Genomic DNA, 17,320 nt, shown 5'->3' with positions numbered 1-17,320 from the left:
TAACAAATCCCAAAGGTCATTCCCTAACAGCATTTGGAGGTCTACCTCATCTTTGTTCACAGCTACATTATTGACACAGCCAGCCCTCTATGTATCTGACTGCTTTCAGTCTTTTGCTATAATAAATTATCTGCCATGAATACACTTATAAATTTGTCATATCGTATTTTTGCAGTGCAAAAGTGTGTATCTTTGTGATAATACTGGAAGTGGGATTGCTGGGTAAAAATCAAATGTAAATATATGATTTGGATACAAAGTGACAAAAGTTCCCATTCACAGTGAACACACCAGTTTGCATTCCCACCAGGATTTTAGGAGAATGCTTTCTTTTCCCATAGCCTTGCCAACAGGGGCACTTTAACATTTTGGAATTTTTGCCAAACTGGTGAGAAAATATTTACCAGTATGGATTTAATTTATATTTCTAATCTTACGAGCAGGGCTGAGCTCATATGATTAACAATCATGTGCATCATTTTTCTGTGATGGGGTATATATATATATATATATGCACACCACACACACATACACTCTCTCTCTCTCTCTCTCTCTCTCTCACACACACACACACACACACATACCTACATACATATTACCTCCAGAAAACAAAATGCCCACAATAATTTTTGGAAAATATCCAATGGTACCTTGGAAGCCTCAATGATTCAGTAGTTTCCCCTAGAATTACTATGTGTATGTGTTTATATGGATGTTGTGGATTGTGGAAATCAGAACTTTATCCCTAGATATTTGTCTTAATTAGCCTATAGTTTAAAACACTAAAATCTTTACCAGGTTAGTTAAAAAACCACTATGTTCACATCATGTTTTAAAATTTCATCCTAACACAGTTGTATGAAAGAGTGGAAAAATACAGAAACAAGTTGTTTATTTGTGTTTTGAACTTAAATTTTGTGTCAAACAGTGAGTTAGGTACTAGAATATGACAGATAAAATAATAGTGCTTATCCACAAGGAATTTATACTCGTGTCCTAATTTGATCTGCTTCTAAACTGGAATGTTACTTCTCAATATTTTGACATATAAATTGAGCAGCTTCTTAAAAGTCATACCTTTGTTCCTTCTGCCATAGCCCTCTTCATTGCTCCTACATATAGCCCATCCAATTGTGCCACAATATAGCCTGTATGTCTCCAAAATGAGTCATTCTTGAATTCTTTGATGTTTTTCCGAGTCCACTGATTTTGCTTTCTGGAAGAGAAATCATATTTGTACTAGAGGTCTCAGTGGTGGCTCATCCAAAACTAAATCAAACCAGGCATTTAGAGATGACAGATGCTGATGCTAAAATAATTTGAGTTCTGGATCTTATAACATTACAGTTACTCAAAAGATTTCAGAACAAACCTTAAATCTATGTTAATTTCTCCCTCCTCTTTAATGGATTTTCTGGCTCATCTAGAACCAAAACACATGTGCAATATTAACCTACCTGTGATACCAAGAAGTGATACCAAACACAAATGCATTTCATATAAAATATGATATGTCAATAAGTCAATAAGAACAAGTTGAATTACATCTGTATGTAGAAATGGTAAAGTTAGACCACAAGAAATAAAACTCATAAAGACAAGGTGATTTCTAGATTTTATGCTTCTCTCTCAGATCATTTTCACAGCTTATGATTCATCTCATTTCTTTTTTCCATATTTTAATTGGTGCATTATAGTTGTACATAATGGTGAAATTCACTATTACATATTTATACATGCACACAATTGGCCAATATCATTTTATAGCACTTTCCCTTTCCCTTCCTTCCCTCCCCCGGTGGTTCATCCCATTTCAATTGTTATTAATGTGCGTCTCAGTGTTCCCTTCTCAACAGGATTAGCAAAAACCTCTTTTTTTTTTTACTTAGGTTATTAATTTCTCCTTTATTAAGGTAACTAACAAGTGTTAGATCTTTATGTGTGATCCAAATAAAGTACAGTGTTCAGCTCAACTCAGATTGACATATATACATTTGGCTTTAGTTACCCCAATGAAGCCCTCTTGTTAACATGGGTTAACACCCCAAAACTCCATCCAGAAAGCAAGGCACAGGGCTTAGGTCCACTCTTAGATTCTTCCCAAACAATTGAGAATATGCAAAAAAAAAAAAAAACTTACTTTAAAAAATAATCCTTTTATTCTTTTTTCTTTCAGTTCTATCTGGGATGATCTGATATAACTTTGTATACAGAGAGCTATTTTGTTTGTTCAGGCTATTGCTAGATAACTCTTAAAATAATACAATGTCATTGCCTAACAGGATCTAGCCTCATGGTTTTTAACTGATGCCCTGCAGGACTTGTAGCATTTCAAGAAGACTTTGCTTAGTGTGTGATTTGGAAGGCTAAACCAAGACCCTTTCTATCCGCAAATGAATCTCTTGTCATTCCACAAATTTAATCATATCTAAAATTTTAGTCTTCAGAAGCTTTATTAAAATGAAAATATTCTAATAGGATGTTGAGAATGATGACTTTAGGTATTAGCTGATATCCAGCCTGGGTATCCACCAGACCCAAGAAAAAGAAACAAGGAGGGAGCAGAAAGGCTCCCTGCAGGAAGCAGCAAGGCACCCATGCAAAAGGGATTCAGGGATTTAGCTTTGCCAGCTGCACACTGATGGTGTCCTCTAGCAGTGTTAGCAACCGACACTGTGACATTTAACTTGACCTTTGAAACAGCAGAAATTGGAGGATATGTTTTCTTAAACCAGTTTTCATGCCATCATAAAAAAAAAAAAATGCGATGCCCTAGAGTTGTTCTAGAACGATTCCAGAATCCTGCTACAGAGAGGGAAAAGGAAATTGGCAAAGGAATAATCGCTCTTTGAAATGACAGTTTCAGGCCATTTAGTCTTTTTTTTTTTTTTTTTTTAAGAGAGAGGGAGGTAGAGAGAGAGAGAATTTTTTAATATTTATTTTTTAGTTATCGACGAGCACAATATCCCTGTCTGTATGTGGTGCTGAGGATCCAACCCGGGCCAGGCAAGCATGCTACCGCTTGAGCCACATCCCCAGCCCGCCCTTTAGTCTTAACAACAATGAAAAGAGGAAAGCTTTTATACATACTCCATAAAATCCTTCACTTTATCCACAAGGGAAGGTTTCTTGATCAGCTGTGGGTAGAGATTTATGAAGTGGTCATTCATGTGTCTGAAACGACAGATGAGAGAACTGTTAGATTCCTAGATTTCTTGTTGAATTTCTTCATCATGGCAATTTACCCAACTTTTTGGTTAAATAGTGTGCCTCCAATTACAAATCTTCTGTACTACATTTTTTAAAATAAACTAAACACACAATTTAAATTAAAAAAATATTTCTAACACATGGAAGGTATAGAATATAGCAAACAACCAAGTATTCACCACTTATTAGATCATTATATTTTGTCATATTTTCCATCTATATTTTAAGACATAAAACAAAATATTAGAAAGACTGAAGTCCCCGTATACACCTTCCTGACATTAATTCCCTCCTTTCTCCCCAGTGGTAACTGCAACCTTAAATCTGATATTGTTTCCCATGTATATTTTTATATAATCACTATACATATTTAAACCCTAAACATAATGTTTAGGGTTAAATGAATGTTATCATGCTGAAGAACAAAATATGAACAAAAATTGAACTTGATTTGTTTCTCTTAACATAAATTTTAGAGAAATACCTAAGTTACCATCTGCCCATTAAATTCATTCTTTTCCACTGCTGATGATATTGCATAGTATGACTATGCACCAATTCATGTATGCATTCCTCTCGGATATTTAATTAGTAACTAATTTTTCAATATTGTAATGCAATTTTAAGAATTGTTGTGTCTTTTTTTTTTTTTTTTTACACATTTGCCTGTTCTTTTAGAATGTATGTGTGTATGTGTGTGTATAAAATTGGGAAATATTTCCAGGATATAGAAAAGCATAGACTTTATTGGTAAATTTATAAATACTCAAGGATCCACCACCTACATATATTAAATTGATACACACATGTACACACACACACACACACACACACACACAAAATCACTACTGGGATGAATATCATATATATGACACATCATATAAATATTTGTCAATATCTATTAATTTTTTATATGTATATTTTATGTTATGCATATATTTATGGACTTTTATACATAAAATTATTAGTTATTGCTAATTGTTCACCACACAGATTTACCAATTTATATTCTCAGACCTCTTCCTCTACCACCTCACCATCACTTGGTATTGTCAGACTTTGATTTTCAACAATTTGTTAGGTTTAAATAATTTCTCCATTTAATTTCCATTCCTCACAGAATTATTGGGTATTTGAGATTCTTTATGTTAAAACTTAAAAGTTAGAAATGACATCAATGCTTATAGCAGCATAATTCACAATAGCTAAACTGTGGAACCAACCTAGATGCTCTTCAATAGATGAATGGATAAAGAAACTGTGGTATATATACACAATGGAATATTATTCAGCGATAAAAGAGAATAAAATTATGGCATTTCCTGGTAAATGGATGGTACAGGAGAATATCATGCTAAGTAAGCCAATCCCCCAAAAGGAAAGGCCGAATGTTTTCTCTGATAAGTGGATGCTGATCCATAATGGGGGTGGGACATGGGAGGAATGGAGGAACTTTGGATAGGGCAAAGGGGAGGGAGGAAAAGGGAGAGGGGGCATGAGGGTAGGAAAGATGATGGAATGAGATGTACATGATTACCTAGGTACATGTATGAGGACATGAATGGTGTGACTCTACTTCGTGTACAACCAGAGACATGAAAAATTGTGCTCCATTTGTGTGCTATGAATCTAAATGCATTCTGCTGTCATGTGTTGAGAGCCACAGCCAAAGGGGCCCCAGCAAACTTCCAGCTGATTGGCTCACTGTGGCCCCAGCAAACTTCCAGCTGCCAGCTGATTGGCTTCTCTGTGGTGATGCTCATTGGGCTGTTTCCCTCCCTTTCAGACCACGGAGCTGCTCATTGGGGGACTCTTTTGGCTCCGCCCATGTGACCCAGCCAATCGGCCTCAAGAGCAGGAGGAGTGTGTGTGTGGCGTGGGGGTTGAGAGGCTTGTGGGAAGCCGGTGGTGACAGTTGGGCTCTGAGGGAATTTCTGAAGAGCTCATGTGGTGCAGAATGTGTTCTAAAAACAAAGTTCGTCTCTGCTTGATAAGTGGCTGGTGAATTGTGCCCAGCCAGACTGCGGCAGTCATGTATAACTAATTAGAACAAATAAATTAATTAAAAATTAAAAATAAAAATGTCTCAAATGCTTAGAGTAAATATTTTTAGTTGATGAAAATAATCTATTTATACTTCCTATGATTTTAATATTATTGGATTTGGCTTTATAAGCTTTTGCTTTCTATTTCTTATCCCTTTCTTCATCTGCTTTTTTAGGCTTTCTTTATTTAGATAACACTGTCATCCATCTTCTATTCATATAATTATTTTAGAAGCCACTCATAACTACATATTTTCTTATAAAATCTAAATGAATTTTATAATTCTCTTTTCATCCAAATGTGAAGTATATTTTTGTAAGTCTTAGCTGTGGACTCTTTCCATCATGTTTTTGTTCAGAGATTTAGTTTTACCTTTTGAATGTAAAACTATATGTTTAAAATTATTTTTATTTTTTAATTTTCAAAATCAAGATTTTTGTTAATTTTTTTTGTTTCTTATATTATAACTATTGTTTCTTACATTTCAAAATTTCCTTCCTATTATTCTAACTAAAGTATATCCTTTAATAATTTAATAGAAGAATGGTAATTTGTTTCAATTTATATGTATGAACATATCCTTATTTTGATCTTACCTGGATAGTTTAAATAGTTATAAAATGCTAGTTAGATATTTTTTCTCAGTAAATATTTTATGACTCTATTATTTGTGATGAGAAGTATGCTATGTAGTTGGGATTCCTTTATAGTTAATGTCTTTATGATAGCTTTTAAGATTATTCTCTTTACCCTCAATTTTCTGTAGTTTCATTCACAGTGTTGTAGCAATTTAATAGATTGTGTCTTCCAACTAAGGAAGTGGCATTTGTTTTTTCTCAATTTTGATAAATTCTTAGCTATTACCCTATCAATTACTTCTTATCTGAAATTCCCTTCAGTCAATTTTTTGGTACTCCTAAAAGGCCAATGTTGGAATTTCTTAATCCAATTGCTATGTCTAATTAACAGGCTTTTAGTATTTTACCCTTTTTATATCTCTGGGGTGTATATTATATAAATTTCTCATTTTTTTTTCTGTGTCTAGTCCACAGTTTGCCTATTAGTGAGATTTTAAAAATGGCTTTCTATAAGTTTTTATAATATTTATAATAAGTCATTCAAAAATATTTACCTGTATTCTTTTTCTTCCTTGTTGTTCCATAAATTCTTCCTCAAGTTTTATTTTGCTTATAACTTTAAAGCAATCTAAGCAAATTTAAAGTTTTTGCTAAAGTGGTGCACACCTGTATTTCTAGCTACTTCAGAGGCTGAGGCAGGAGGATTGCAAGTTTAAGGCCAGTCTCAGCAACTTAGAGAGACCCTGTCTCAAATTTAAAAATAAGAAAAATGGGGGATGTAGTTCAGTGATAAAGCACCCCTAGGTTCAATCCCCAGCACCTCCAGATGAGATACATAACTGAAGTGATAACAATATTAATAGGCAAGATGAGTTTGCATACTCTGAGCAATGACCATACTGTTATAACTATCACCTTAAAAAGTATTCAATGTCTTGATGACAAGATTCACCCTGATTTTGTTTTGTGAAAAAATGCTATCTTAAAAATCAATGACTGTCTATAAGGAAATTTAAAAGATCTGTTGATTTAATACCACATAGATAAGCAAACCCCAGACTGCAGCAAATTATAGGTTAAACAGTTTCTTCAACAAATAAATTATGAGAAAGAAGAGGGAAATAATAGATTAAAAGTGACTTAAACATAATAAAAAAGAAATATACCAATCAGACTGACCATATTGTGATATTCATGAGACTACTGAAAAGTCAAATACAGATTGAATATATAAATATTCGAGGATAATCACTAAATTTTAAATGTAACAGTGGTATGTTTGCTCTATATTTTTAAAGAGTCTTACCCTTTAGGGATACACATTGAAAAATTTACAGAAGAGATGACATGATATCTGAGAATTGCCTCAAAATAATGTAGAAGTAAAAGGGAGGTGTGGTGACCAGTCCTCTAGAAATGCCTCCAGTGACCCCTGCTTCGGGTATGCCATTCCTTCCCCTCTATGTAGACTGGACCTAGTCACTTTCCCTCTATAATTTGCTTTTCTAATTTCTTTCTAAATCTTTTTAGTTGTAGAAGGACACATTACTTTTATTTTACTTATTTATTTTTATGTTGTACTGAGGATTGAACCCAGTGCCTCACATGTGCTAGGCAAGCGCTCTACCATTGAACTACAACCCCAGCCCCTTTTATCATTTTTCTAAAAGGGCATTTAAAAATAAGGGAAATTGCATGGAAATGGAAGGAGACCCTCATTGTTATACAAAATTACATATAAGAGGATGTGAGAGGAAAGGGAAAAAAAAAACAAGGGAGAGAAATGAATTACAGTAGATGGGGTAGAGAGAGAAGATGGGAGGGGAAGGGAGGGGGGATAGTAGAGGATAGGAAAGGCAGCAGAATACAACAGTCACTAGTATGGCAGTATGTAAAAACGTGGATGTGTAACTGATGTGATTCTGCAATCTGTATATGGGGTAAAAATGGGAGTTCATAACCCACTTGAATCAAATGTATGAAATATGATATGTCAAGAGCTTTGTAATGTTTTGAACAACCAATAATAAAAAAAATAAATTAATTAAAAAAATAAATAAAAATATTTGTCTTCTCAAAGGTGCCATAAACATACATTGGAGAAAAGGTAGCCTCTTCTTGGATTAGACAAAAGGGGAATAAAGGGAAGGGAGATGGGATGGGAAAAGGACAGACAGTAGAATGAATCAGACATATTGTACCTATCCTTACATATGAATACATGGCCAATGTAACTCCACAGCCTATATAACCACAACAATGGGATCCTCACTGGAACAAGTTCTACTTATCCTATGTATTTATAATATGTCAAAATACACTCGAGTGTCATATTTATCTAGAAAGATCAAACACAAATAAATAAAATATCTGTCTTCTTATTTCTCCCTTTTGGCCCATACATTCTCCCTCAAGTTTTTTTGTTTGTTTATAACTTAAAGCATCCTAAGCAAATTGAAAGTTTTTGTTAAAGCCAAATGTGGTGGCACACACCTATAATCCATTACTCTGAAAGCTGAGGAAGGAGGATGACAAGTTTGAAGTCAGCCTGAGCAAAGTAACAGGATCCTGTCTTAAGATAAAATAAAAAGTGCTGGGGGTATTGTAGGTCAATGTGGGAGTGCTTGCCTAACATGTGCAAGACCCCTGGGCTCAAGTCGTGAAAATTAAAAATAAATAACATAAAATTTAAAACATCAAAATAACTTAAAATAAGTTAAGTCTTTGTTAAACTATTCCACAAATTAATCTGGAGTATATTCATTATATAATCATTGATTTAGTTGACTGTTTTTCTTAGCATTCAATTTGTGTGTGTGTGTGTGTGTGTGTGTGTGTGTGTGTGTGTGTGTGTGTTTTGGAACTCTGGTGTGCTGGTTTGTCTGTTTGTTTATATATCTCTCTCTCCTCTCATTTCCCCCTGTACCTGCATCTGAGTTCTGGGAATCAGGTCTCATAGAACTTTTCTGAGGACTTTACCTATGGAATATTGCAGAAATTGTAACTGAGCCAGCATATGGATGATTCCATTTTTTGATTTTGTTTTTTGGTATTGTGGATCGAACCCATGGGCTCTTTACCATTGAACCACATTCCCAGCCCTTTTTATCTTTTATTTTGAGACAGGGGCTTGCTAAGTTACTTAGGGTCATTCCAGTGAGGGAGGCTGGCTTCAAACTTAGGATGGATTCTCCCGCCTGAACCTCCTGAGATTGCAGGCATGTGCCACCACACCAGGCTGATTTTATTTTTGGTTGCCTCCCACCCTTGTTCTCCCCACTTGCAAATGCTCATGGCTTCTTATATATCTATAGGCTACAATGCTATGGTTTGGATAAAAAGCTCCCAAATTGTCCACATGTAAAGACTTGTTTCCAGTGTGGCAGTATTAGGAGGTACTAAGGGCCCTTAAGAAGTTACACCTTATGGAAGATCCTTTGTTCATTAAGGGAGTTCTCTCTCTCTCTCTCTCTCTCTCTCTCTCTCTCTCTCTCTCTTTTAAAGTTACTTTTCCAAGTCCTTTATTTTATTTATTTTATATGGTGCTGAGGATCGAACCCAGTGCCTCACACATGCTAGGTGAACACTCTACGGCTGAGCCACAACCCCAGCCTCTGGGGGTGTATATCAAAAGGGACACGGGACCCAGTTCCCACTTCTTTCTATCCCTCTCTCCCTCTCTCCTCCTCCTTCCTGGCTTAAGATGTGATGTCTCACCTTACCACATGCTACTCCATTTTTTGGTCCAAGAGATGCTTTTCTTGTTTTGGAGGTCCAGTTACATTACTATGATGCTTTCTTTCCATATATTTTATCTATCACCTGCTACAAGTTTAGAGCAGAGTGGATGTATCAGATTGTGAGCTCTCTGTACCCTATGGACTGAAAATTTCCCTAAAGTTATAATCTGTTTTTTTTTTTTTTAATGATTTTTTACTGATCCAGAGAGTAGAGCTGGAAGCAAGAGTTGACTCATTCCAAGAACCGGAATTTGTCCCCAATATACTTTAAATATTCTTTACCTAGTAGTTTTCAGAACCAAAGCTAATAAAGCAAAAATACAGTTTTATTGCTAGTTAGGTAAACGACATTAAAGTCCTTTGAAATATTTTATATTATGGTCTTTATATTTAGTAAACTTTATCTCATGAAGAATTTTTCCTTCAAATTATTTGTACATTTATTTTTAAATTGAACCATCACATATAACTTTTATTTGCATTTTTTTATGTCATCTGACCTTTTCTATTATATGGTTGGTCACTTTTCCATTTCTACCCCCTTACAAATAAGAGAAAGAAGAAGAATAGAGCTGAACAGATATGTGGTTTCACAATAAAGGGACTCTCCGTGTTGGCCTCACATTTCAGGTAAATGAACCTGCTACAGTTGGCCTGTGAAATGTCCCCAAAGGCCCTTGTGTTAAAGGCTTGGTCACCAGCTTATGGTGCTATTGGGATGTGATTGAACTTTTAGGAGGTGAGACCTTATGGAAGAAAATTAGACTGTGACCTTGAAGGGGATATTGGGATCATAATGCCCATCTGTTCCTCAGTCACAATGAGGCAAAGGGCATCTCACCAAGGTTCAAAGCAAGAGGATCAAGTAACCATGTACTGAAACCATGAGTCAAAAAAGTCGATTATCTCAGGTATTTTGTCACAGTAATGGAAAACTGACCAGCACAGAACCCTACGTAGGGTTAGTTAGTTGCTCAGAGAGGCAACAACCCTTCAGTTTCCCATTCATGGAAAAGTAGAGATGCTGCCTGAATTGCGTGGGCCTCTGAGAAAATGTGACACCCCTACACACCTTAACAAATTTCAGGAATAGCCAAATATTGCTTGTGTGCTTAGGGTGGAGTGAGTAGACATGAGAGTCCATAGGCCTGTTGGAGGCAATGAACATAGCAACCTCAGTTGTCAGTGATTATTTATCCAGAGACCAAGGAGACCATGGAAATCTCATCAGATGTCTTTGGCACCCAAACCAAAGACTAAATGAGATGGTTCTACATTGGTGGATGCTGAAAGAAGACACAGGACAACCATCAATTAAACATCTCCCCTCCCTCCAAATGCCTCTGTAACACTGACCCATCATAGGGAAATCTGGTTGGAGGAGGAGTGGAACATTGTGAATTGACTCAGTTTAAATGACATGTTATTCTGTTTTTGTGGAAATGACTATATTGTAATACCTTTGCCTCAGGAGAAATGAGCTCTTAGGATTAAAGCAAGTTATGTGAATATAAAGTTTTATTTCTCAGAAAAAATAGATTATTGTCTATTGATGTACAATGCCCATACAGAAAAGGACACAAAAGGTTCATACCTTTTTTCCCCAAGCCTGTATCACTGAACCCTGCCTAACTCTATCCAGAGTTCCAGATCTCCCCCATTTTCAGTCCATTTAAAAATAAGATGGGTCTTTTTTTTTTTTTTTTTTTACTGGAGTGATTTGGCCCTCTAGGGAGTATTTCTGGAGCCAGTTTTTGTTGTCACACTGAGGGAAGATGTGCAACTGGCATCTAACAGGTAAAGGCTGAGGATGCTGCTAAATGTCCTATAATGAACAAAAAGTAATTCAACCTATCATGTCAGCAGCACTGGGGTAGAGAAATCCTGAAGCAGAGGAACATTGATCTTGACCTGGGGGTGACTGCTGAGGATATCTACATCGCAGTGGACAAGACAGATGGAAATATGAGAGGGAAACTGAGGTAATTATTAAAAAGATATTTTTTGAGACCAGATTTTTGATTCTGACAATCACAGCAGGGGAGAAGACACCTCTACCTTGAGGTGAGAAGTGGTGCCATCCATTGATCCTTCCACATTCAAGGGATCTGAGGGGAACCCCCACCTGCGTTCTCTTTAGGATGAGGCTCTTCTCTGATCCCTGGCTTGAGACAACACACTTCTGTGTGGTGGAGCTACAGAGTATAACATTGAAGGGCACAGAATGAATTTCGAGTTCAAAACGTGACTCCATTTCCTCTGGACTACATGACGAAGAGCAAGATTCCTAACTCCTCCTGCTTCTGGACCTCATCAACAGACACCACATCAGCATCCACTTCATGGATATATTAGGGTTAGTTGCATCTCCTGTGGAGTGCAAGGGCAGGAAGTTCCCTCCTAAAGGTGATGAGATTCACCTTTATACCTGTCACATCCAGGCGTGTGTTGGGAGTCATAAAGACACATGTATGCCCACCTTCTCCTGAATATTTTTTGCATTATTTTGATATGACGTCACTCAGCACTTGTCATTTACTCTCTCCTACTCTTTTCTATTTGTTTTGACACCCTGGGCAACGGATTACATTGGGCTTCTTTAGTATTTCCCATGGTGACTAACCCACTTGTGTGTTTGCATGTGTGGGCAAATGTTGTAGCTAGACGGCCTAGTCCTGGCTCCTACTGACTAGCTATGATTTTCAGCTACATAATTATTTCTCTTTGCCCAAGTCTTCACATTACTAATAGAATAACAATGCCACGCACATTATTGTATTGTTGTGGATTAAATAATTCAACATATGTAAAATGATTTGACTAGTGCCTGGCATGTTGTAAATGCCAAACTAAGTACTAGCTGGAATCGTCGTCATCATCATCATTATTTTGTGATCTATGTTACACTCCAAATAGTTACTAGTTGATAGATCATTTGTTATTTTTGAGTGTCTTTGCTTAGCCCACAGCCTTGACTTAGAAGTATGTTCAGTTTCTAACATCAGAAGGAGTGAGCTGGGGGTGTGGAGGGAGATTCTTGGTAGCACAAACATAAAAGAGGTATCATGTTTACTTTTTCTGTGCAGTAGTCCTCTCAGAACATCTCTTCCTCATAGTCTTAGCAACTGTTATCTCAATATTCTTACTTTTAAAAGTCTCCTTTGAAGAATGTACTTATGAAAAACTTTCCTTGCCATTTCTATATAAACTAGAGCATCCCAGTTCTCCATACCCGTATCACCCTGTTTTCCAGAAAGGTTTCATGCCTCATTTTATTAAAAATCAATCCATGACTATTTATCAACATTAACATCATCAGTGAGACGTCAGAAAGTGAATTTGCAACTCTAGGGAAGCCGCCCCACAGAGTTGAAAAACAAAGGAAGATGCTCAATTTGGCCAGGGCTGCTACCGTGCTGTATTCCATGGCAATATATACCTCATCCTTCTGATTCACCTCTAATAGAATTGCAACAACAGGATTCAATTAAACTTAATAAACATGTAATTAAGTAAATGCTGGGGGCGAAGCACCGTGCCAAGTATTTGAGGTCTATAAACATGACTAAGATAGGGACCCTGCCCTCAAGACACGAACTGATGGTGGAGGAGAGAGAAGGAGTGCTAACCCAGTGGGAACAGAATCATAAAGAGCTTTATCAAGAAGACAAAATTTGAAAGGGACTTGGAGGATGAGCAGTTGTTCAATAGCGGAGTTAAGGGAGGCAGCATCTGGCTGTCAGAAATCCTAGTTCTTAGAGATGCTAGGGAAGGGGGGATGGAGATGTATGAAAGGTCTGGGGTCAGAAGCCACCATGCACTCAGTCTGTGGTCACCTGGAACAGATGGGTATTATAGCATGGCTCATGAGCCCATGTGAGGGGGATGTTTCCATGGTAATGCCAACATCCTGCACTGAGTGATTCTGGGGGAGGGAACAGTTGAAGAATAGGGAGAAAGGAAGAGGGGAAGAGAAGAGCAAGACAGTGAGAGAAGGCCCTAAAATATCTAGTCCCTACTCTAAGTTGTGGCCCTAGCTGGTTCTGGCTACTGTTGCTGCTGCATGATGATGATTCTGCAGGGGCAGACACAGGAAGATGGCCTTAGCATCATGATGAACCCTAGAGGGTCAGGCCAGGACCCAATTGTTATCTGGGAGTGTTGTAACAATTCAAGGAAGCAAAAAGTTATTGCATACTCCAGGGGAAATACTTAAGAAGGTGTGATGATATTTATTTGCATTTTTATAGTTGGTATCTCGACTATTTCATAAGTTGCAAGGAGCAAATGATCTCTTTCAAGGTGATCAACCAATCCTCCTCTTATCTGAGCATCTTGGTTGTCCATCCCACAATATCCATTTTCTCACACATCTCCTGCCTCCAAAGTGACAATATAGAAAGAAAGCCATTTTAGAGGTGGGAATGTGCTGCATTTAAAGCCATTTTAAAACGTGGCAGTCCTACTTTGGGTTACATCCCCCAACTTCGCCTTCTCTTAGCAGGAAGCAACGTGGAGATGTTGTTGCCCATTTTTCCATAGAAATGGAATGTAGAAATTGACTGTGGAGGAAATGTAACAGTAACCCCCTTTATGCATTGAATGTAGCCCTTGCTGCTCTACCAGTGCAACTAATTTTTAAAATAGACATGCTTCTCTTCCTCTCCCGGCTCTTCCCTAATCTCAGGAGAAACAGAATTCCCTTTCTTCCATTTTAGGCAGCTTTATCTGTCCTTGAGCATACACCCACTATAGAAAGGAAATAATCTAGACTTTGGGGATGGCACCAGAAGATCTCAGAAATGACTGTCTCCAAAATCAGCAAGTGAATTACAACTCCAACAGAGAACACATGGAATGTAGCCTTTGAATCGCCTCTTTAAAAGCCCTCTGTTCCTGCTGATGGGCAGAATCACAGCCTCTGGGACAGGAGTCTTCTGTGTTTCTTTTTTGCTAGCAAAGCAATAAACCTCCTTTTTCCTTTTTCTCAAGAATAAAAAATGAACAAATGTGCAAGTTCTAAACTGCTCTCTGCTCTTGGTGGCTGCACGTGCTATTGTGAAAGCTGAGGGAAAAATGAGAAGAGAAGGCTCTTACTTTTGGTCCCCACATGCAAACTCACCTTCCCAGCCCAGGCTCAGACACCCTTGCTCTAAGGCTGTGTTTTAGCGTGTGAAGATTATTCCTTGCAAAGCAGCCCCCGGCGGTACACGTTTGAAGTTGATAAACGATGTTTGTTTATGAAGATGCTACTGCTACTCGTACACTACTGCCTGTGTGTAGCAGGATAAACAATGACAACACCTAGCCCGTGACCAGGATTCCTTCTCTACTACTGGTTTGTGGTGATAGCTTTCGCTTTCTTGTGGTTGGCATTTTAAGCTCCTCTGCTTTGCTTCAGAGTGCTGGATAACTTTGCTCAGAGGGAGTCACGCTGCTTCCAGCTGCTCAGCTGGGACGGCATACAGTGGGCTCTGGTGTTGACCGTCACAGTGTTTGGTGGTGCCTTGGGTCTGGTTGTTGCAATCCTGTGAATCGTAGCATCTCCTCTGTTGTGTCTCTGCTGGAACTATTGGCCCTGTGAGCCCTGTGTGCCTACTTCACTGGGAATATCCCTTTCTTTGAAATAAACTTGGACATCAGAATGTATAATGAGCCTTAGTATCTTGGACCACCCTAGGGGAGGAAGAAGAAATGAATAGCCTCCTTCCCGACCCATTGCCAGAGATCTGTTAGAAGCATGCTTGGTCATTAGTGGTCATTTCAGCGTTCCTAGCTCTGAACTAAGCACAAAGCAGGGCCTTTAAGTGTAAGCTGTTTCAGAAATTCCCCTCCACATCTGCCTTTCAGACTAGAACGACAACCTTTGAATAGCATCTCATGGGACTTTTCTAAAGATGGTTTTTGACTACGGTTCTTCTTTCTCCATGACCTAATTTCCTTCCTTCCTTCCTTCCTTCCTTCCTTCCTTCCTTCCTTCCTTCCTTCTTTCCTTTCTTCTTTCCCTCCTTCCTGCCTTCCCTTATCCTCTCCTTGGCTTTCTCCTCCTCTTCCTCCTTCTTCTAATTTACATATCGACTTCTCTATTCCATCCACCCCATTCACTTCTTATCATGCTGCTGTTTACCAACATCTCCTGTCCAGTGAGCTATATCAAAGCTTCTTCAGAATGGAAGTCCTCTCCAGCTCTTGGTGCCCTGTGCACGGGAAGTCCATTCTTGAGAAAGCAGGGAGTGCTACTGTTAGCACAAAGAGATGGGGCTGGATGCATCATTCATGGATCATTTCAGCCTTTTATTCAGGAACAGTACTAAATCTATGGGTATGGACCCACTTTCCTGGTAGAAAATGAGCCACTGAACAAAGGAGGGGACTGAGCTTACATAGGTAAGTAATTTAGTGAGTGTGTCAGTTTGGGTACTGGGGAATTTGGGTCTTTGGATTGGTGGTTCGTGTCCAGCACTGGGAGAGGAGTTATCTTGGAAGAGATTAGTGTTTCCCAGAGACTATCATTCTAGGTTTGATGAAACACTTTCTCCCCATCTGCAGCCAGCATCTGGGAAGGATTTATCTTGGGAGAAATGAAAGCTTATCAATGTATGGCTTCCTTTCTCATTCCCTTTTCCCAGGCCACACTATCTTGGGGTTTTTCCTTTTCCACATCCAATAGCGACCACAATCACAAACATCAGACAGAGGTGAACACAGAAGTCATCTTTCAAGTTCAAGAAACCTCTGCACACTCTGTGTTTGAAGCAGAGAATGGTAACTGCTGAAAAGGGCTCCATCCAAAGCCTTCCACCAGGCTACCGCCATTTGTGTTTTAAACCTCTTGTCCTCTGGTTGCTCATTTGGAGCCTCCACTCCTTGCTCATTGTCAATGTGACCGACTCACTGCAGATTCAGGGCCTGCTTTCAGGGCTCTATTCTGTCACCCTCCTCCCAGCCTGGCCACATGGTTCTCACCCTATCAAGCACCAGACCCAGGCCTCACATCTTTCACGAAACCTTCTTTTCTGGCCTCTAGATGCTTTCTTCTCTTCAACTCTGCAGTACTGCAGTGAAAGAATTCTCTTGCATTTATGTCTGCCGCAGCGATGTTGCCAATAGTGGACGAGTTTTCCCTTGACTCCAGTATTAGGCAGACCAACAAACCTGTCTCTCCCTCACTCCTGATCCTCCGTCAGCTGTTGCCACTTGTCTGCAGGGAAGGCAGGCTCAGAGTCAAAGCCTGAGCCATAATTGGCAGGAAGTGTTTGGGCTTTTCATTTTTGTTTTAACCTTCAAAATTTGGTGAATATATAAAAGGCAAATTAAACAAGAAAATGGTCTCTGAATAGTTTTGGAATGGTAGCTGTCTTTTTTTTTAAATAAATAAAAAGTAATTTTTATGTTAATATGAAGTATTTTTAAAACTTATTAATAATATGGCTTCTTTTTCTTGCTTTGTTTTTTTTTTTTTTTTGAGGGGAGTTACCAGGGATTGAATACAGCAACACTCCACCACTTGACCACCAAGCCACATCATCAGCCCTGTTTTGTATTTTATTTAGAGACAGGATTTCCTTGAGTTGGTTAGCACCTCGCTTTTGCTGAGGCTGGCTTTGAACTTGCGATCCTCCAGTCTCAGCCTAGGGAGATACTGGGATTACAGACATGTGTCACCGTACCCAGCTTCACATGGCTCCTTTTTCTATGGGCTTTGTTTGTTTGGCTAATAGAGTTACTCAAAGATAATGCTTTATA

The 17,320-nt window shown here is 38.2% G+C and overlaps 1 protein-coding gene across 1 annotated transcript in view; it reads right to left on the bottom strand.

The window, feature by feature from the left end:
- Plbd1 (phospholipase B domain containing 1) overlaps window positions 1–17,320 on the bottom strand; it is a 62,857-nt gene that overhangs the window by 29,523 nt on the left and 16,014 nt on the right. The window contains exons 3-4 of the mRNA XM_026414164.2: window positions 3,091–3,174; window positions 1,078–1,216 (exon numbers count right to left, since the gene is read on the bottom strand). Of these exons, the coding sequence (XP_026269949.1) occupies window positions 1,078–1,216; window positions 3,091–3,174 (223 nt within the window). The remainder of the gene's footprint in view (window positions 1–1,077; window positions 1,217–3,090; window positions 3,175–17,320) is intronic.

Source organism: Urocitellus parryii, chromosome 5 (assembly GCF_045843805.1).
Source record: "Urocitellus parryii isolate mUroPar1 chromosome 5, mUroPar1.hap1, whole genome shotgun sequence".
NCBI lineage: Eukaryota > Metazoa > Chordata > Mammalia > Rodentia > Sciuridae > Urocitellus > Urocitellus parryii.
The sequence above is the reverse complement of the archived record's forward strand: the minus strand, read 5'-3'. Positions and strand labels throughout refer to the sequence as shown.